The 24,109-nt window shown below is 46.1% G+C and overlaps 1 protein-coding gene across 2 annotated transcripts in view; it reads left to right on the plus strand.

Annotated features, from left to right (window-relative positions):
- Window positions 1-24,109, plus strand: part of LOC148506517 (class I histocompatibility antigen, F10 alpha chain-like) — a 221,024-nt gene that overhangs the window by 44,381 nt on the left and 152,534 nt on the right. For both annotated transcript variants that reach the window (XM_088446651.1, XM_088446650.1), the window contains exon 2: window positions 17,229-17,489. In XM_088446651.1, coding sequence (XP_088302777.1) covers window positions 17,229-17,489 — 261 coding nt within the window. The remainder of the gene's footprint in view (window positions 1-17,228; window positions 17,490-24,109) is intronic.

Raw genomic sequence — 24,109 nt, forward strand, 5'->3', positions numbered from 1 at the left:
GGCCTAGGTCTGTGAGTCCTTCGTGGGCGGCTCGACATGGCGCCTCAGCGGTTCAGCTTTGCAAGGCAGCCACGTGGTCATCTGTCTATACTTTCGTACGGTATTATGCTTTTGATACCTACGCCTCTCAGGATGCTTCCTTCGGGCGGCGGATTCTCCTCTCAGCACAGGAGCGTCCCCACCCTTAAAGGATACTGCTTTGGGACATCCCCAAGGTATCCTGTGGATACCCTATGGAACCTGAAGTAGAAAATATGAGATATGGTAAGAACTTACCCTTGTTATCTCTATTTCTATGAAGTCCATAGGGTTCCACAGGACTCCCGCCCTGTCGCACCTGTACTGCAGATGGGCTTTGCTCTGGTCACCGGTTTTTCCGTCTCCCTCTGGTGAGAATATGATTTCTTGTGTGTTCCAGACTTTCTTCTCTCTCTTTTTATCCTCCTCCGGCCTATGGCTTGTGACGAAACTGAGTGCCTGAGGCTCGGGGGCGGGGTATAGGAGAGGAACACCAGTGCATCCTGGAAGGATGGAAGATTTTTAACTCTGTGGTGCCTGGATGTCTGCCGCCATCGCCTATACCCCAAGGTATCCTGTGGAACCCTATGGACTTCGTAGAAATAGAGATAACAAGGGTAAGTTCTTACCATATCTCATATTTTCGGAGCTTGACTGCAGGGGAATTCGCCATCTTCAGATGGCGAATATCCCCACTTGGGGTTCGCAAGCCGCTCTTCCCTATGGGAAGTAGGACCGGGTTGCGAGAAGGGATCCTTTCGGATCCCTCCGCCCTGTCCAGCTCCTTCCGCCGGACATCAGGTCTCTTGTGCGCATGCGTGACCTGTAGGTCGCACATGCGCACCGCAGTCACTGCTCCGACAGGAGCAGTGAAAAGATTCACTGCTCCAAAAAGGAGCAGTGAAGCCGCTCATGGGGGCAGCTGATTTCACATCAGCTGCCACCGCGCCGGAGCAATGCTGAATTGCTCTGGTGGCCGCAGCGAATTAGAATGTTAATTATTGGGGATAATTAACATCATGAATAGGCCCCTTAGTCTCTGTCATATCCTAAAGAGAGACTGCATAAGATTATGTTATCACTTCCCAGTATGAGGAATTAGCAAGAATAAAAATCCAGAGTCTATAAACTATAGAGCCTCCTGTTCATTGGCTGCAGCTACAATAAGTGAATTAGTCTTAGTATACTGTAACCTATCCAGTTGCATAACATATACTTTTGTTTCATTTAGGACAGTATCCTGTAGTGTCTGTTCACTGTGATATGAACTCCTCAGTAGGAATAACAGCTTAACCAATGTCATAGGCTATGTGTAAACACCAGTTTAAATGTCTCTGTATAAAACTCCCCCAGCTCCAGAGTTTATAGGAGGGCAGGAGGTATGTACAGTACTATATATGACTGACCCTTATCTGGCTGTTGGCTTTTGACTACATCAGCCCTCTATGGGGCCCATTTATCAAACTGCATTTGAGGTAAATTCCCCGAAAACACCTGTTTTCGGGGGTTTACCTCAAATACTAAGTGTCCCCCGAATGTATGAAGGAGGGAAAGCAGCAGGTACCTGCTGCGATCCCTCCATTGCCGCCTGCAGCCGCCTCCCCCATAGGTTTCTATGGGGGATGCGATGCTGCCAAATGTATCAATATCGGGAATGCGAAGATAGCGTTAGCCGCTGTGTCCTATGGGCACTTACCCGCATTTCAGCCGGCAGAGGGATCTTCCAGATCCCTCCGCCGGCAATGGGCGCCGCTCATGTGCAGTCCGCGGGACTGCACATGCGCAGCAGCCCAGAATGCGCTCCGGCCACATCGCAGGGACGGGCTCTTTTCGGAGCCCGTCTCCCTGCATGTGCGGGGTCATACATTCGGCCGGTATGATCGTATTTTGCAATGCGATCATGGGCGGTACTGCATGCCCTGATCGCATTGCAAAATGCGATCCTTAATAAATGGGCCCCTAAGTGCCTTGCTCCTTCCCAGCTCTCCTCTCCACTGCTGCTGCTGCTACCGATAGTAGCTGAGTTAGAGCAGTGTATAATATTACCCACTGCAGGTAGGGGTCACTGTTGTGGATACTTTCACTGCTTCTCTGGATCCCATTAAGCTGCCTCCTCACCTGGCTGGGAGCTCTGGCCTCCCCCTCTGACAGCGGATGTACACCTCCTCAGGGCTGCCATCAGAAATTGTGGGGCCCGGGACTGACTAAATAGGCAGGGCCCCTGGGCCCCATGCCACACCTTCCTCCCTGGGGTCCCCTGCCCCTACCACGCTACCATTTTCCCTGGATTATTAAATCTGTACCAGTGCTCCTCTGCCTGGCTTTTTTCCCCCACTTCCCTTTTCCCTGGTTTATTTTCCCCCCCACCCCAGTCTGCCAGTCTCCGGGTCAGGGACTCCAGTACCGACAGTCCCCCCCTGATGGCGACCCTGCACCTCCTTGTAGTAGCTGATCAGCTCGCTGACTGTAGTCTGTGACGAGCTGTCCAATACTACATCTGCTCAATGGAACCTGCAGGCTGCTGAAGGAGACCTGCTGACAGCATCATCCTGGCATCCCTCTTCTGACTCCCAGTCTGCGGCTCTGGCATACAGCAGCCCAGTCAGCCGCCTCTCCTGCAGAGTGTCGCTCCGCTCCCACTAGCGTCGCAGCTCTTGCTGTGACAGGCTACCTCTCCAGCTCCACCCCCTTGTGCCTAACAGGGCACAGGGGGGTTGAGCAACCAAGGAATGGAGCTCCCGACTCCTTGTCAGCTGCTGCTGACAGCTGTTATATACCTCACTATAACCGGACCCTCTTTTCCTGACAGGAACCAAGTCACTCCCAGTCATATCACTTCGCCCCTTCTTCTACAGTGCATGTGTATCCCATACACTGGGGAATATTTTTACCTCAAAAGGGTACATATACACAAGTTATATAAATGTACATTCATTTATACACAAGTCACCTCAATAAACAATATAGTTAAATAAATTAACATATCTGTATAGGTAGTTTTACCTCACAACTTATACATACATTAAATATATATAGTTTATATTTTACCTCCAGAATATTGTCACTAATACAATATTTCTTTTAACCCTTAACCAGAGTTACAATTGTAATCGTGCATTCATTTGTCAGTCTGTGATGAGCCTGCACTGAACGAGCAGACGTTCAGTGCAGGGTCATCAATCATCTGGAAACATGCTGAAAATGATGATATCATCAAGTTGTTCAGCATGTTTGCACGATGATAGATGTCTAAACAACCAGCAGGCACGCGCATCGCTGGTCGTTTTAGACACTTTTGCAAATGATTGAACGATCGAACGATCGTTATCGTTTCAATTTAATCGTCTAGTAGATACTAGGCTTAAGGCAGCGAGTGTCCCAGGCAGACAAAGGATAAAACACATAAAAGATACGGCCCGAGCGCCCACCGGGCTGGCATCTATGGTGGTGATGGTCGGAGTTATTTATAAATAAAGATTCAAATTTGTGAAATGTGGGAAACTTCATAAATATCATTTTCGAGTGTAGAATTGTTGCTGCTGTCGCTATAAATATGACACGGCATGTCTCACCCAGATGTGTCCTTATACACTGTCCCTCAAGTCTCGACAAATAGCCCCTCTCGGCGGTTCAGGTTCCAGGCTACTCGCTGCACCAATCAGGTTTTTGCTCAAAATGTGCTTCCTATATGCACAAATAAAAATCCTGGAGGGGTAGATAATGCTACAGCAGGGGGGCACACTTGACGGGGCCCCCTGCCAAAGCATTATCCAGCCCCAAACTAGTTAGCCCAGGCCGGAGATTACTTGGGAAGTTGGAACCCCCCAATAAAGGGTATTTAATCAGGAAACCGGCTGACGTAAGCCCGACAGCCGGCTTCCCGATTGCTTTATCCCGGCGAGGTTTAAATGACAGGCGTCTAAATCTAGACGCCTGTCATTTTTCCGACGCCGGGAGACCGGCGCCCGGCATCCCAATCGAAGGGATGCTGGGCGCCGCGAGCGGAAAGCCACGGGGGGTGGGGAGGGTTAGGGTTAGGCACCCCACCGGGAGGGTTAGGCTAGGGGAAGGGGGGGTTAGGGTTAGGCACAGGGTGGGAGGTTAGGGTTTGGCATCCCTAAGGAGGGTTAAGGGGGTTAGATTAGGTTAGTTTGTACTTACCTAGGGATGATCGGGAATTCCAGCGCTGTCAGGCTGCCGCTGCCGGGATCTGTCCATCTGTCAGACTGACGCTGCCGGGAATCGAACTGCCGGCCATGCGTCAGCCGGTATTTCATACAGTTTCCCAATAAAGGGATCCCCTCTCCCGAGTATATCTGAAAGCCCAGTGGTCTTCCCTGCACCCCTGGCCGGTGGCAAGTTCCAGCGTGCATGCCCTTTGGCACGTGTAGAACTATAAGTGCCAGCAGGCTGCTGCCACCGGTGCCCCCACTGCGGAAAACAATTATTTAAAAATAGACAGTACACACACCAATAGTTTTAGTATTTTATTATACATTCACTCATACTACATACTTACCTACTCCCTGGCACAGGTTGATCCTCTTCTCCAGTAGAAGTCCATGTCTTTAGCAAACTAAAAAATTAATCTTGTCCAGGAACAGCGCAATACTGTATGTACAGTACTGCACTAGCTGAATGATAGTTCCCACATGGTTCTCTGCACTTCAGGAGCAACAGTTTCATAGTAACCGGCCGCTAATTGGCTAAGAGTTCCTGAAGTGCAGAGAACCTCGCGGGTTCCATGTCAATCACTAGCGTACGGGTTCTCAAACTATTTTGCTCTGGGTCCCCATCTGACAGGTAAAATTATTACTGGACCCCAGCACTTTAGCACAAAATGGCCACCACACATGCCTGGTCAGCAGACTGCACATGTATTGTAGCACTGCGGAGGCAAAAAACAGAACTGAAGTGACCGCTAAATGCAATCACTTACATTTCTTACACAGCGCTTTAGGAGCCCGTCTCTGTATGCGATTTGTGATACACTTATGCAAAAGGTAAGTTTATACCGCTGTGAAGGCACTGGGGGTGGCAGGGAGAGGCAGAGAATGACTGAGGGGGCTGTGGAAGGCAAAGAGTGACATGGGGAAGTAGTGGGTTTACTGGGGAGGCAGTGGGTTGCAGAAGGGGACGGCGAGGCAGTGGGTGATGGCGGAAGCAGTGGGTGACAGAGAGGCAGAGGTTGACGGGGGAGGCAGGGAGAGGCAGTGGGAGACTGTGCTCCCCTAAATACCCCTCATGCACCCTTGCTGCTGTTCCTACCCCCACCTCCACATCAATCATCACACATTCTGTGACCCACCCCCCTTTCCCATCCCTAGGCTGCACTTACACCAGCTTCTTCACAGACTGAGAGAGTCCTGCTCGCTTGCAGCTGGCTCCTCTGAGTCTGACCGCTATTCACTGCTGGTGCTGGCTGCCAGTATGTCAGCTTCTGCTGAGCCTGCTGCTGGGCGGGACAGGAGAGGCTGAGCACTGGGGTGGGGGCGGGGCTACCTGATGACTCCTTGGATCTCTCAGCCATTGAGTATAATAGCAGGTATAAGGGTGTCTCATCTCAGGAGCTTGCACAGTAGGGATGGCCATGGACCATCGATAGTTAACAAACATCAATGGTTAACTCATGCGACATACCGGCGGAGTTGGGGGGTGCTTCCAGCCCCCTGGAAAAGCAGGCAAGTCTCCCGGCCGCCTACACCTTCCTGTCATTTTGTCCCCGTCCCCGCTATGCAGTGCTGCCATTGTGAAGCAGGGGGCAGGGCCATGATGATGACCCAGGAAGGGGGTGGAGGGTAAGCAGTAGGAGTCTTGTCTGCTTTTCCGGGGGGCTGGGAGCGATGGTTTTGTATTGATGGCAGAGACTCAATTCTCCGCCATCGATGCTGAGTGGGACACGAAGGTTGTTGGTTTTATTTGATGGTGCAGAGCTTAGCTTCTCCCCCATTTTCTGATGGGCCCACGGCTCGCCATGTCTCCTGACAGAGGTGGCCATCGGGTGGTACAAGCCCTCGACTGTTCTCGATAGATTTTTTTTGTGCCATTGATGGTAATCACCGATGGAACCATCGAAGGTGACCCAAAGATGGACGCCCCAAAGTTGGTCAATTCTATTGCACAGCAATGTTTTACTCTTACACAATAAAGGAAATGGAGTCTGCACATGTGCAGTAGCACATCAGGGCAGAGGGCCTTATTCAGCAAGGATCGCAATTGCAACTGCTTACGCACATTGAGCAGTTGTTAGCCATTGCGAATGAGTTGCATGGCGATCGCAGACAGGAATCCATCGCAGAGTGAGTGACAGGCCGAAAGTGTTTGAGGGTGGTGATGGGGGAGTGGTCAGAGAAATGAAGGTGTGCCTGTCCGTTGGAACGCCGTTACATGGGCGTGCATAAATTAGCCACTGTGATGGCATACACAGCTTCTGTACTCACTGCGTGCGACAAGACTTGTAGAATCTGTGATGGAATCAAGAATCAGAACAAACTTCAGTAAATACTATATATTAAAATCTGCGACAGGTCAGACGTGCTGTAATTGTGCATGACGGGCCGGTGTGCTTTGATGGTACCGTTGTATACGCAGGACTGCGAGGTATTACAGATGTGAGAAAGCAGCAGTTGGGTGTCTCTATGCTGCGATGTGGCATTCATTAGCATATTTTCGCAGATGAGTTCCCTGCGATTACACAGTTGCGATCCATACTGAATCAGGCCCAGAGGTTACAGCTGCAGACTCTGGGTCCTAGTGGTCAGCATGTATGCACAGAGAGGAGACTGCTTTCTAACAATTATCATTTACTGTACAGTATTATCAGGGCCGTAACTAGGGTAGTGCGACCTGTGCCGTGGCACAGGGCACCACAGGGCAGAGGGCACTGTTTGGGCCTGTCAATTTTCCTGTTTATTATCATTCTTACTTGTAGCTTCCTCTTCTTTTATCCCCAGCATCTCCTGGCTGCCCCAGGAGTACCCCTATATCTTCCCTGGCCCTTCCCCATGAGGCCATGGCCCTTTTTCAGGTGCACTATCTTATGTCCCTATTTAAAAAATAGAGGGGGAGGGGGGGGGATTGCGCCAATGATCTCTCTGGCACAGGGCACCAAAAAGTCTAGTTAAGGCTCTGAGTATTATACACCTGTCACTCTCTGTATACTAGTATACATTACTGTACCTGTTATTACCATCATATACTATACATGTATTATACACCTGTCACTCTCTGTATACTAGTATACATTACTGTACCTGTTATTACCATCATATACTGTACATGTATTATACACCTGTCACTCTCTGTATACTAGTATACATTACTGTACCTGTTATTACCATCATCATATACTGTACATGTATTATACACCTGTCACTCTCTGTATACTAGTGTACATTACTGTACCTGTTATTACCATAATATACTGTACATGTATTATACACCTGTCACTCTCTGTATACTAGTATACATTACTGTACCTGTTATTACCATCATATACTGTACATGTATTATACACCTGTCACTCTCTGTGTACTAGTATACATTACTGTACCTGTTATTATCATCATATACTGTACATGTATTATACACCTGTCACTCTCTGTATACTAATATATACATTACTGTACCTGTTATTATCATCATATACTGTACATGTATTATACACCTGTCACTCTCTGTATACTAATATATACATTACTATGCCTGTTATTACAATCATATACTGTACATGTATTATACACCTGTCACTCTCTGTATACTAATATATACATTACTATACCTGTTATTACCATCATATACTGTACATGTATTATACACCTGTCACTCTCTGTGTACTAGTATACATTACTGTACCTGTTATTACCATCATATACTGTACATGTATTATACACCTGTCACTCTCTGTGTACTAGTATACATTACTGTACCTGTTATTACCATCATATACTGTACATGTATTATACACCTGTCACTCTCTGTGTACTAGTATACATTACTGTACCTGTTATTACCATCATATACTGTACATGTATTATACACCTGTCACTCTCTGTATACTAGTATACATCACTGTACCTGTTATTACCATCATCATATACTGTACATGTATTATACACCTGTCACTCTCTGTATACTAATATACATTACTGTACCTGTTATTACCATCATGTACTGTACATGTATTATACACCTGTCACTCTCTGTATACTAGTGTACATTACTGTACCTGTTATTACCATCATATACTGTACATGTATTATACACCTGTCACTCTCTGTATACTAGTATACATTACTGTACCTGTTATTACCATCATCATATACTGTACATGTATTATACACCTGTCACTCTCTGTATACTAGTGTACATTACTGTACCTGTTATTACCATAATATACTGTACATGTATTATACACCTGTCACTCTCTGTATACTAGTATACATTACTGTACCTGTTATTACCATCATATACTGTACATGTATTATACACCTGTCACTCTCTGTGTACTAGTATACATTACTGTACCTGTTATTATCATCATATACTGTACATGTATTATACACCTGTCACTCTCTGTATACTAATATATACATTACTGTACCTGTTATTATCATCATATACTGTACATGTATTATACACCTGTCACTCTCTGTATACTAATATATACATTACTATGCCTGTTATTACAATCATATACTGTACATGTATTATACACCTGTCACTCTCTGTATACTAATATATACATTACTATACCTGTTATTACCATCATATACTGTACATGTATTATACACCTGTCACTCTCTGTGTACTAGTATACATTACTGTACCTGTTATTACCATCATATACTGTACATGTATTATACACCTGTCACTCTCTGTGTACTAGTATACATTACTGTACCTGTTATTACCATCATATACTGTACATGTATTATACACCTGTCACTCTCTGTGTACTAGTATACATTACTGTACCTGTTATTACCATCATATACTGTACATGTATTATACACCTGTCACTCTCTGTATACTAGTATACATTACTGTACCTGTTATTACCATCATATACTGTACATGTATTATACACCTGTCACTCTCTGTATACTAGTATACATTACTGTACCTGTTATTACCATCATCATATACTGTACATGTATTATACACCTGTCACTCTCTGTATACTAATATACATTACTGTACCTGTTATTACCATCATGTACTGTACATGTATTATACACCTGTCACTCTCTGTATACTAGTGTACATTACTGTACCTGTTATTACCATCATATACTGTACATGTATTATACACCTGTCACTCTCTGTATACTAGTATACATTACTGTACCTGTTATTACCATCATATACTGTACATGTATTATACACCTGTCACTCTCTGTATACTAGTATACATTACTGTACCTGTTATTACCATCATATACTGTACATGTATTATACACCTGTCACTCTGTATACTAGTATACATTACTGTACCTATTACCATCATATACTGTACATGTATTATACACCTGTCACTCTCTGTATACTAGTATACATTACTGTACCTGTTATTACCATCATGTACTGTACATGTATTATACACCTGTCACTCTCTGTATACTAGTATACATTACTGTACCTGTTATTACCATCATATACTGTAAATGTATTATACACCTGTCACTCTCTGTATACTAGTATACATTACTGTACATGTTATTACCATCATGTACTGTACATGTATTATACACCTGTCACTCTCTGTATACTAGTATACATTACTGTACCTGTTATTACCATAATCATATACTGTACATGTATTATACACCTGTCACTCTCTGTGTACTAGTATACATTACTGTACCTGTTATTACCATAATCATATACTGTACATGTATTATACACCTGTCACTCTCTGTATACTAGTATACATTACTGTACCTGTTATTACCATCATATACTGTACATGTATTATACACCTGTCACTCTCTGTATACTAGTATACATTACTGTACCTGTTATTACCATCATATACTGTACATGTATTATACACCTGTCACTCTATACTAATATACATTACTGTACCTGTTATTACCATCATATACTGTACATGTATTATACACCTGTCACTCTCTGTATACTAGTATACATTACTGTACCTGTTATTACCATCATATACTGTACATGTATTATACACCTGTCACTCTCTGTATACTAATATATACATTACTGTACCTGTTATTACCATCATATACTGTACATGTATTATACACCTGTCACTCTATACTAATATACATTACTGTACCTGTTATTACCATCATATACTGTACATGTATTATACACCTGTCACTCTATACTAATATACATTACTGTACCTGTTATTACCATCATATACTGTACATATATTATACACCTGTCACTCTCTGTATACTAGTATACATTACTGTACCTGTTATTACCATCATATACTGTACATGTATTATACACCTGTCACTCTCTGTATACTAATATATACATTACTGTACCTGTTATTACCATCATATACTGTACATGTATTATACACCTGTCACTCTCTGTATACTAGTATACATTACTGTACCTGTTATTACCATCATATACTGTACATGTATTATACACCTGTCACTCTCTGTATACTAGTATACATTACTGTACCTGTTATTACCATCATATACTGTACATGTATTATACACCTGTCACTCTCTGTATACTAGTATACATTACTGTACCTGTTATTACCATCATATACTGTACATGTATTATACACCTGTCACTCTATACTAATATACATTACTGTACCTGTTATTACCATCATATACTGTACATGTATTATACACCTGTCACTCTCTGTATACTAGTATACATTACTGTACCTGTTATTACCATCATATACTGTACATGTATTATACACCTGTCACTCTCTGTATACTAATATATACATTACTGTACCTGTTATTACCATCATATACTGTACATGTATTATACACCTGTCACTCTATACTAATATACATTACTGTACCTGTTATTACCATCATATACTGTACATGTATTATACACCTGTCACTCTATACTAATATACATTACTGTACCTGTTATTACCATCATATACTGTACATATATTATACACCTGTCACTCTCTGTATACTAGTATACATTACTGTACCTGTTATTACCATCATATACTGTACATGTATTATACACCTGTCACTCTCTGTATACTAATATATACATTACTGTACCTGTTATTACCATCATATACTGTACATGTATTATACACCTGTCACTCTATACTAATATACATTACTGTACCTGTTATTACCATCATATACTGTACATGTATTATACACCTGTCACTCTATACTAATATACATTACTGTACCTGTTATTACCATCATATACTGTACATGTATTATACACCTGTCACTCTATACTAATATACATTACTGTACCTGTTATTACCATCATATACTGTACATATATTATACACCTGTCACTCTCTGTATACTAGTATACATTACTGTACCTGTTATTACCATCATATACTGTACATGTATTATACACCTGTCACTCTCTGTATACTAATATATACATTACTGTACCTGTTATTACCATCATATACTGTACATGTATTATACACCTGTCACTCTCTGTATACTAGAATACATTACTGTACCTATTACCATCATATACTGTACATGTATTATACACCTGTCACTCTCTGTATACTAATATATACATTACTGTACCTGTTATTACCATCATATACTGTACATGTATTATACACCTGTCACTCTCTGTATACTAGTATACATTACTGTACCTGTTATTACCATCATATACTGTACATGTATTATACACCTGTCACTCTCTGTATACTAGTATACATTACTGTATCTGTTATTACCATCATATACTGTACATGTATTATACACCTGTCACTCTATCGGGGCGATGTAACTGGATATCTTGGGGCAATACTAAATTGTTTTGGGGCACCTGTGCCTTTTTGTGCATGTTGCGCTCAAATTGACCGAGTTTTGCTATGTAAAACGGCTAATCCCATCAAAATTTCTGGTTATTGCAACCAAATAATAGTTTGGGCGCCCAAACCACAGACTTTTCCCACATTTCTGCTCTGCACCTCAGGAGGGTCCAAGCAGAAAAGTGTCCACCGGCGGCATTCACGCCCGAACAGGGAAACAATGGAATTGCTCCGGCAGAGTCCCAATAGTCATAGCCCCGGGTGAAAACAGTTGAATTGCGCCCTCTGTATACTAGTATAGATTATCGTGCCTGTTAATACTATCATCATATACTAGTGCTCACGCTAGGTCTGGCGCCGGACCTAGAAAGGGGCACTCTTGCGCACGCTCGAAAAAGGGGTATGGTCACGAGAGAAGGGGGCCTTCTTTAAGATGCTCCCTTTTTAATCACTCTTGGGGGCGTGCCTGGCACTTACGGACACGCCGAGCTGCCCCCAAGCTATCATGTGTCTGGGAATAGATGCCCACTGTGAGGATACCGTGTTTTTGTGTGCATTATTCTCGCCTTTTGCCCATCACCTCCATGAGAAATGCCGGGGTTATAGCTCTTGCACGGTACCCTGGTTCCTTTAGAAGTTCCATTGATCACACAGGAATCGCACAGTAGCGAAGGTACAACAATTCCTTTATATTACACAGCACAGACTGCAGCCATGTAATAATAGTTACTACAATCTCTGTACAGTATGGGCCTGAGTCAGTTAGCCTGAGTAACTGCGACTGCTAAGTTATGCTAATGCCTGCAGGAGGCATCTGAGGGAAAAAGACGCCTCCTGTCAGCATCTCAGATCTGATGCCTTCGTCTGAAAATGCAGCATCGAATCACCACCTTGACCATCAGTCGCAAGGCTTGCAGCTCACGGTCATCGCCCATCTCAGCTTACCCAGAATGGGCGACGGAACTCCACAGCCGGGGCCAGGAATCTACATCGGAAGACGCAGACCCTAGCCTGGCCGCGCCTACAAAATGTGGGCAATATGCCCTGTTTTGTAGATTGGTCCCCGTTGCCACACCCCCTCCCCAAATGGTGGCCGCATGTCAGTCATGCTATGGGGCACTTTGAGCGAGTTCTCAGTTCAGCACCTGCACTTACGATGTGACCCCTGCGCATGCAATGTGACCCCTGCACATGCAATGATCAAGAGACATTGTAGTATTGCACAGGTTCTCAAACTCGGTCCTCAGGACCCCACACGGTGCATGTTTTCCAGGTCTCCTCACAATCACAAGTGAAATAATTAGATTCACCTGTGGATCTTTCAAAATGTGTCAGTGAGTAATGAATACACATGTGCACCTGCTGGGTGACCTGCAAAACGTGACATGTGTGGGGTCCTGAGGACCGAGTTTGAGAACCACTGTAGTATTGTGATAACATTGCAGTAAAAGTGATACTCCTAATCAGGCCCTATATACAGAAATGCCAGTAGTATTAGCCACACTCTGAGAGCCCTACACCCCCTAAAACAGTGAGGCCTTTAGTAATAGAAGAAGTGATCAGTTACTAGAGATGAGCGGGTCAGTTTTGATTTGGTTCTTTTCACCAACTTAAGTTCGGATCTGAAACAAAACACGTGAGAGCGGGGCAGCCAATTAGATGACGTTTTCAGATCCCAACGTAACAGAGTCATAATCGAACCACTCACCTCTATCCGTTACCCAGTCACACTTACCCACCTGGACCCGGGAAAGCACAGCTCGACTGCATACCCTACAGAACAGTTAGTGTTTGCCGGTGTTCTCTCCTTGGTCCCCTGCTGTTTTAGCACCACAACATCTAACAAAATCCCTTGTGGAGTAATGCCCAATCTATCATAGTAACGAGGGGTTTGCTTTCCAGGTGCAATACAACTACCAACTTTACCCCCTTACAGGCATTTGTGATGTCACAGGGCATTCAGCTGACCCTGGCTTCCTGTGTCTACCTGAGAGAAGGGAGTATAGGGGGGCTGGCAGTTTGGGACTTCCTGTAGTGAGTCCTAGTAGCCCTAGATAAGTAACCTGGCTGCCTGGACACAGGATATATACCTAGCTGCACATAGTCACACTGCATAACCAGGCACCCTAAGCCATAATCCGTACTCAGTATACCTCTGGTCATGTAGTACTTTCACGTGTAAACATATGTCATATCCATCCTCTAAGTAAAGGCCCCCATACATCAGAGAATGAGTGCAGCAATCGTGCAATTTGCAATCGATTGTGTATAAAAATCTTTCCCTTTTTCAATCGATGGAGGCAATTCTGCAATCTGCAATCGATTGAAAAGGGAAAGATTTTTATACACAATCGATTACAAATTGCACGATTGCTGCAATCAATCTCTGATGTATGGGGGCCTTAACATTCAGGTTTACAGATATGATTCCACTGACCCCTGTCAGCTACATAAAAAAGGGAATATTACACATACTAAAACAACAGGTTTAGTTTAATCAACATATTGTCCTATCAATATCTAAGTCACAGTCCTGTCCACAGCAGCCGTTATGCATGAGCACTTCAGTTACTTTATAATATGCAAAGTTCCATTAACACATAGACAGTGTGCTGCATAGGAGAAAAGACAAGTATTTTCCCCCACCAGATGTGCACACTCCCCTGATTACGTATCTGTTCCTCCTGCACTTATATACTGAGATGCAGAGAACAGGCTGGAAAGAGTATACTGTCAGGGTCATTATCCTGAGACGAGCCAGGCTGGGGCCCTCATGTATTTACACACATTATACATTATGTCATAAAAGGGATAAAGATAATGTTATTTCTGTAGAAATTCCCTTTTACCACACCTTACAAAGCTATTTATTTTTTAAATTGATTCAACCTCTAGAACAGGCCTGGCCAACCTGTGGCTCTTCAGCTGTTGTGAAACTACAAGTCCCAGCATGCTTTACCAGCTGATCAATGGGAGGATATGCTGGGACTTGTAGTTTCACAACAGCTGAATAGCCACAGGTTGGCCAGGCCTGCTCTAGAACATGAACATAAACATCAAAGCCAATTTATAGCGGTTTCTTATAAAGGGCATATTAAAAAACAATGCTTAAACTGTGCTAGGTTCAGGGGCCACCTGGGTGGAGATAGGGGCCCCTTCATGGTGAAGTGTTATCCAGCTGCTGCTATTACTGTCTGCCTGTGTCTAACTGCTGCTCTGCGCTCGCCTCTGCCCAAGCCTTACACTAACAATGACCATCAGCTCTTGTGCAGCATCAAATAATCATACCTCCCAACAATTTAGGTTGGGAAAGAGGGACAGGTTGCGCGCGCGCCCAAAAAGGGGGCGTGGCTTTGGGGAAAGGGGGTGTGGTCTACTGAAAATGGGGCGGAGCCTCGAGGCTTCCCCCGTTTTCGTCACTTTGGGGGCGTGCCCAGCACTCTACGAGACACTGGGCAGCCCCCAGGCTCTCCGGTACAGAAGAGAACAGATGCCGTGCGCATGCGCACGGCATCTGTTCTCTTCCTGCACACCCGCTGCTCTGCTATGCAGAGCAGCGGTTTGTGCACTCCCAACTTCCCCCCCACCGCGGGACACTGCGGCCCGCGGGTGGGACAGCGGGACAGTCCCAGAAAAACAGTTGGGAGGTATAAATAATGTTCAGCAAGGGTCCGACCTGGGTGCCACCTGGCCCAACCCGCTCCTTATCCTACCGGTAAGACCATGTGCTGTCCCGATTCTGGTATCTCGCAGTTATTGCTCATGTCCCACCCTGAGGGTTATGAAGTTTCCTTACACCGCATATTGGGCCTGATTCATTACGGATTGCAATTACCGCGTATGCAGATCGGTCGATGGTGCGCACTGGACATGTGTATGCACCACAGTGCGCATGTGCAGGATAGCATTGCAATTGCACTGCGATCACGCACGCACATAGAGAGCCATCGCAGAGTGAGTTACGGGATGTCAGCGCTTGGGGGGTGGTGACGGGGGAGTGGTCTCGGAAATGCAGGCGCGCCTGTCCGTTTGAACGCGGTTACATGGGCGTGCATAAATTAGCCACTGCGTGCGACGGGACTTGTAATTTCTGAGACAGGTCAGTGCTGCTGTAATTGTGCGTGAGGGGCCGATGTTACCAATGTGTATACAGGACTGTGAGGTATTACGGATGTGAGAAAGCGGTAATGGGCGTCTACGCTGGCTGAGCGTTGGCAGACATTATCATATTTTCGAAGCAGAACTACACTCAATTACGGAGCTGCGATCGCAATAGTGTTCCATGCTGAATCAGGCCCATTGTCTGCGTGTTGCAGTGAGTGTCTGTCAGTGCAACCTGTGTTCTACTGTCTGTTTGTCCCTGTCTTGTGCTATGGTGGCAGGTGAACTACACAGTGCTGTACTAAGCTGTACTAAGGGGCTGATTGTGATTTAGGAGCAAAGCTAAACAAGCAAGTAATGTAACTTTCTATGTGGAGCAAACCATGTTGCAATGTGAGGGGGGGGGGGAGGGAGTACATTTATTATGTTCACATACAGAGTAAATACAGGCTGCTTCTGCATGTAGCCTACAGATGCTGGACAGCTTTAATATTTACACTGCAATGCAGGTATGAGTTAGGACACCCCCCTCCCAAGTCTATATCTCTCTGCACATGTTACACCTCATTCTTGCTGTGCAGCATGGAGTTACCCAGGTGCAAAGCTACTAGATCTATATTGCTTTTCTCTAACCTCAGGATCAGCGACCCAGGGAAGACGGTGCGATTACGACATCATAATCGTACCGTCGTTCCCCATCCCTGCAGTGCCTACACTGAACGATATGTTGTTCAGTGTAGGCAACCACAATCATCTCTGGACATGGCCAATCTGTCGTTATCGGCAGATTGACCGGCATGTTCAGTCGATGATTGATGTCGGAAACGACCAGCGGGAGCGCGCATCGCTGGTCGTTTCCGACATTAATGTGCACGATTACTGGGTGATTGCACGATTACGATGTTGTAATCGCTCAGTAATATCGCATAGTGTATACGCGGCATAAGTGTACGTAAGGCCATCTGTAAGCTCTGTGTGGCAGGGGGCACAGGGGATTACCAGTTGCCTGGGATCATGCAATCTATGCCTCATCATCTGTATGGCTGTGATCGGTGTCCTGTGTAAATTATGTGTGATATATAACAGTCTCTATGTCTCTCTCTCTCAGACAGTCACACCCTGCAGTATTATTACACGGGGGTCTCGGATAAAGGATTGGGGCTGCCGGAGTTCTCTATAATTGGATACGTGGATGATCAGCAGATTACACATTATAACAGTGACTCTCATATCTTCAGTCATGTGGCTCCGTGGATGAATAAAGAAGGACCGGAGTACTGGGATGGACAGACACAGATTGCTAAAGGCGCTGAGCCTGTATTCAAACACAATGTGAGGACAGCGATGAGTCGCTTCAACCAGACTGGAGGTGAGAAACGCTCTACATTGTATATTCACATTACACACACTGGCACTGCACTATATATACATAATGCGCGCACACACATTGCACTGTATATACACATAACACACACTACACTATATACATATTGCACACACACTACACTGTATATACACATAACACACACACTACACTATATACATATAGCACACACACACACACTCACTAGCACACGCGGGGAGGGGGGGTGTCTGAGTACCCAGAAACTCCCAATGATGAACCAATTTTATTTTTCTAGAGACGGAGACAGCGCTCCGGCCCCTACTTTCTAATGTGGCTCCCTGCAACTGTGAACGCTGGCCTCTGAAGCGATTGGAGGCTAAAGAAGCCTCCGATCGCTTCAGATGCCAGCGTTCCCAGTGATGCACTGCGCGGGTGATGTCATGACGTCACCCGCGCGATGTGAGGAGCCTGCCCTGCGAGCATGCTGGATCTAGACAGATCCAACACAAAAGCAAAGAGGCAAACTATTCCTGTCACAGGGCACTCACAGATTAATCATATCTGATACTTTAACTTCTAGGAACCATCAACATTAAAATGTAACTTTTATTAAGTCTTCTAAAATATTAGGTCAGCTAAATACTATAAAAAATATATTGTGAAAAATATATTAAATGTGTAGGTGAATGAAAACTAGTGTTCTCCACAATAGTTTATTGATACAAAATGTGGCATATAGACCATAATATTATGTATCAGCTTGTTAATTAAGTTCCTAAATTTTTTTTCAATACTTGATGCACTGTGCTTATTTATCATCTCACCATATATCGCTCTTGTCTTGACTAAGTAATAATTACCTAATACTTCTGCAAATAATTTCACACACTTATAGTATTATCATATTCCTGGCACTGTATATCCAAAATGTATCTGGCTCTCTTGAATTATACTATTCCCATGTGTATACATATACTATAAATCTCTCTGCTCACTTGCCACAATCCTGGAGCCAAATGTATTAGGCAGTGTAATACAGTCAGTATATAGGGAATTATTTCAATCTCTCCTTTAACTACAGTATAAGTGCTACTATTACTAACTATATAATATTGCACTTAATACACTTCACTAGCTGTCTCCTTCCTCCTATACCAGGTGCTCCTACACGTGTAGTTGAGGATTATTTAACATTATTTCCAAACAGAACTCAAAAAGTATCATTAGTGAGAGTTCCGCAACCAGAGACAGTTAGTGCCAACAGTTAAGCTGGGCATACACGCTACAATTATGGGAGCGATCCGCCCGATATCCGCGGATCGTCCCGATAATTGTAGTGTGTGTGCGGGCTAAATATCGCTCGGTCGGGCATGCCGGATCGACCAGCATGCCCGTCCGATGCGATATTTGTGAGTTAAAATGACGGCCGCATCGGGCAGTGTATGCCCAGCCGGGGACGACAGACATTTCCTATGTTCCTTCCCATGGAAGGAACAGGGAAATGTCTACTCCCCCGGTGTCAGAGCACAGATGTCAGGGCTAATACACTGTGAGATATCCCACAGTGTATGCCGCGGACATCTGCGGCTGGTAGGCTGCCAGATAAAATGTCTGTCGGTCTGACAGGCATTTTATCTGGCCGTGTATGCCCAGCATTAGTATATGTAGGTAATACAGACGTTTTCTACTTCAGGGTCCATAGGGGGTCCACAGGGTTGACCTTGGGGTATAGGTTGGGAACCAAATCTGGGCACCACGCAGTTAAAGCTTTTAGCTCCCAGTATGCACTGGGTCCACTCTCCCTATAGCCCCGCCCCCAAGCCAGAGGCACCTCAGTTTAGGTTGGTGCTCGGCCAGAGTCGGGTCATCGTTATCGCAGGGGGCTGATTAGCAGCCCCTAGGCTTTATTTTATGAGTTCACAGTTTTTTTTTAAATTTATTCCCTTTTGGACTCATCTGAGCGGCAGCGTCGGACTGTCCATAGGACGTCCAAGCTGCCGCTCCGTCACCCCGCCGGCGCTGAGACGCCAGTACAGATCTGGGGATCTCAGCGGGACCCCAGAGTCTGTACTAGCCGGACTCTGTGGGCGCCCAGGACTGCTACCGGATCCACGGGGAGCAGGTAAGGTCGCGGGTCACCGCTTGCGGTGATCCACGCATTTAAAATGCAGTTCGATGCCTCCAGTCTCTAGGGACAGATCGGAGGCGCTGGCAGTGGGCTCCCCCTCCATGGAGGCATACCCCGCGTGTCCACTAGACCACCAGGGCTTAATGATCGGCGCTGGGAGCCGGCGTCCTGGGGGTTAATAGCCGGCCAGAAGAGGAAGCCTTCCCTGTTGTAGCGGCTCCTCCCCTCAGCTCAGCGCGCCTTTCAGTGCTATAGTCTGGCGTCGCTGAGCTGCTTCCTCCGCGGGCCACGCTTCTTCTGAGGTCTCCAGCGGCCATTTCTCTGTGGTGCAGCAGAAATCTCCGGAGATGGCAGTTGGTCCAGTCCCCCTGCGTACCTCACCATTAGGTCAGTGTACACAGCGCTGTAGCCTTCCCAGACCCTGAATCTGGGCAGTTGAATATAGCGACATTTTGCAGTATATTATATTATATGTCATGCTTATGTATATATAAATATTTCTGCATTGTAAGTGACTTATGCTAGTACTGCCTGTCTGTGCTTTTTCTCTCACCTGTCAGTATATATCTATCCCTTTTCTTATCTATCTGCCCTAATACCGCTAAAGTACTTAGGGTAGGTTGTGAGACCACACATATATATACTTGTGAAGTTGGTAACATACTGTTGCGTGCTGAACGTTGCCATATTTTAGGTGGAACTGTGTGTTGCATACGCTGATAATGGGTCCCTGCAGCTAATCTTAGCATCAGTCAGGACTGGTATAGCGCTGTTTCTGCGATAGTCAGATATGTTTGACCGGGAGATAGAGCGCGATGCTGCACCCATTTTGGCTATCCTGCAAGTCTTGGACTGCAGGTATTGACACGGAGGATTTGACTCAGAAAGGGTTATGTATGCGGTGCCATTTGGTGCCAGGCCCCTCACACGAACCCCTTGGGCGGTTTGTGTCTCAGGATCCTCTCCATTGCGGATCACTGAGCGGGCCCCATTGTTGTAACTTGGGGTTACTTCACCATACTGCCCTTTTCATCTCAGGGTATCTCGCAGTTTTTTGCACTTTCCCCTGTGACACAGACTACCGCTCCCTGCAGGGGTGTTTCACAGTACATGAATTCCCTCTGGTACCACAACAGTCTGTCATTCCCCTTGCAGGATTACCACAACAGCCACCCTGGGTGGTCGTTTTCTACGAAACACAAAATGGCGTGATAGATGCCCAGTGGTTACTTCCCAGTTGGCTCTGCCGTGAACTGGATGATGTATCGGGCTCTTTCCCTCTCACACAGGTGGAGTCGATTTCATGTATTATTATCCCTGCTTTGGGGCTGGCGGTCAGGTCAATTCTGGTTATACAGAATGTCGATCCTGCACCGGTACCATACATCCTCAGTTTAACGTGGGGATCCCAGTTTCTGCCCACCGGGTGGATCTCAGGGCGGGAGTCTGGCTGTCGCCAAATACGAGGTATCACAAAGCGATTTGGCCTCCTGTTTCCCATTCCCTGAGGGTTATCACAAGTAATAGAAATCACCTCCTCGGTTGGATTTGCATGTTACTCGTCTGATTACAGGCGTTACTACGCCTCCCATTCCTGCCTGGACGGATTCTTTGGATCCGTAGGTGGTAACTTTGACTGAAATCAATATACTTGCTTTCAGGGGCGGTTGCCTGTCCTACCATATCTATTGCATGGTTGGTTAATACTGTTGCATACTGGGCTGATGCATTTGTAAAGTTTTTTCCCCTCCAACACGTCTGGGGTTCAAACGTCTTTTGTCGCTCACATAAGATATGCAGTTGTTATATATGGCAATACCTACATTGGATACCAGTCTCCTAACCTTCAGGGTTTCGACTGCGACTGTATCCGCCGCTATACCCTAGGGATGCGCTCTGGGAAAGTAGAGGTGCAGATACCATCTATGGGGAAGATCTTGTTTGGTCCTGACCTTGACAAGTTTGTGGCAACATTGGCAGTATCCCTAATACAGGTTTACCGTCTTCAGCTACTCCCACTACAACTACATCGGACTAAGGGTCTCATTCAGACACTCTCGCGAGCGCTGTACGCTCGCAAGCGGGCCGATGGTGCCCAAATGCGCATGCGCACGACGGAGGCACCTCCGTCGTGCGCATGCGCGAGACCCGAATAACGACGGAGTAGCCGTCGTTATGGGGCTCGCAGCAAAGGGGGCGGCGTGCTGTCGATGGTGAGTGACAGCACGCCCCCTTTGGTGGGTGTGCCGGGGGCGTGGCTGCCCAGACGGAGGCGTTCCCATGGGAACGCCTACCGTCTGGGTTCGGCCCCACTGACATCACTAGTGATGTCAGTGGGAGTGTTTTTGGCTCTGATAGAGCCAAAAGCACTCCGGGCTTGCGGCAGACGAGACCCTACCACAAGGGTCTCGTCGCAAGCCCATCATCATGGACGCTCGCATAAGCTGTGGAGGCCGCTTCGTTAAAAAAAAAAAAAAAAACGCGCCCTGATTCAGAACGGGCGCTCGTTCAGAGCGTCCGTCTCTGAATCAGGCCCTAAATCTGTTAAGTCTTTTTGTCCTCAGGGTCGGCCTAAGGGCTTGTTTTTTCCTAGGTTGTCGGCCTCCACATGGGCCACCATACCTGGTTCCGAGCACACCTGGACTTCCAGACGACCCTGCTTCTAAACCTAAGGATAACCCTTCAGCCTGATGGGACAGGTCTACCTCTGGGGGATTCCAGGGTGAGATACCGACTTTCTCAGTTCACCCAGTGCTGGTGTCAAGTCACCACGGAGCTTGGGTAGGAGTTGTAGTCTCTCACGGGGGTGGCCTCTCATTGCTCGGGCGGCCTCCTCACATGTGTTGTTACACGGGCCCTTCTTCAGACCCGATCAGGGCCTTACAAATACAGAAAGCTATACAGTCTTTGCGGTAAGCAGAGCTATTTAGGCCAGCCTCACTATCTCAGCGAGGGACTGGTTGTTCTACTTTCTTTCTGGGGCAGTGGCCGACTGGTCCTCATTTGCCTATCCTCTGTCTCAAATCCCTGAACCAGTTTCTAAAGGTGTCTGGACTCAGGAGGAGCCCCCTATGCTCTGTCATCCGATGTTTGGAACCTGGGGACTTTATGGTATCTCTGAATATTCAGGACACGTACCTACGGGTACATATAGAGCCCTCTCATCAGCATAGGCTCAGCATTGCTGTGCCACAGCAACACTTACATTTTTCAGGCTCTGCCCTTTGGGCTGTCCACAGCCCCACCGGGGTTTACCAGGTTTATGGATTTTCTGACAGTTCACCTGTTCAGTGTATCCGACTGCTCCAGTATCTGGACGGCCTCCTGCTCTTAGCAGGATCACCAAGGTACTTTGCAGCCATGTCAGGTTGACCATTGCTTCTTCACAGGCACAAATGGTTAATCAACAGGGCAAAAGTCCTCCCTGCATCCCTCACAGGGTATACTTCATCTGGGAGCCCTGCGGGATTCTCAGAATCTGAGACTTCTTCGGGCGTAAGACAAGATCTCCACTCTTCGACTAGGAGTGCACGGATGTCTACACAGTCGACATATATGTCATTACACTCTGTAATGCACACTCTAAATTCCAGAGTGTCTACCTTCGGAAGGGTGGAATATTCTCAGTTCCATTCTAGGCCCAGTTCCATAATCGTCTCCTCTCCAGTTTTTTCCATCGGATCACTGTTCAGACGATGATACTCTCTCCGGAGGCGAGTCGGTCTCTGTCTGGGTGGCTATGGCCGTCTCATCGAGGGTATTCTTTGCTATGGACGCCAGTCTCTGGGGGGCAGTGTCTGGTCCGCATTCGTTGCGGGGCAGTTGGAAGTCTGTCGATTCCGCCCTGCCAATTAACATGTTGGAACTTTAGGCGGTCTTGGGCCTTCACTCTGGCCTAACACAGACTTCACGGTAAACCTGAAAAGGTTCAGTCCGACAATGTCACAACACTGGCTTATATCTAGGAGACACTGGTCTTTAGGTGGCAATGACAGGAATGTCACACATTCTGACAGTCCGAGGGTCTCCTCCCGGCCATCTCTGCAGTGTTCATTCCGGGAGTTATCCATTGGGAAGCGGACTTCCTCAGCCGTCACGATGTGCTTCCTGGGGACTGGTCTCTTCTCCAAGAGAGGTTTCAACTCTTAGTGAGCAGAGGGGGCATCCCAGAGGGGGTCCTCATGGCCTTTTGACTGTCACACTCTGTGTTCGAGTCCAGAGCTAGAGGTACTGAAGCAACCTTCAGTGATGCATTGTCAGTGAAGTAGACCTTCCACTTTGTGTACCGGTTTCCTCCGGTCTCCCTTCATCCTTGAGGTCTTCCGACGTTTTCATCGAGATGGAGGTGCTTTCCTACTGGTGGCTCCAGAGTGCCCCAGATGTCACTGGTACTTAGGTCTTCGGAGTCTCCCCATTGATTCTCCGTTCCTGCTGTTTCACTATCCGGACCTATTGTCTCAGGGTCCTTGGTTTTTCCCTGGATCTGGATCGTTTGTCTTTGACTACGTCTCTACTG

Source organism: Taudactylus pleione, unplaced genomic scaffold (genome assembly GCF_031769625.1).
Source record: "Taudactylus pleione unplaced genomic scaffold, aTauple2 ptg000400l, whole genome shotgun sequence".
Lineage (NCBI taxonomy): Eukaryota > Metazoa > Chordata > Amphibia > Anura > Myobatrachidae > Taudactylus > Taudactylus pleione.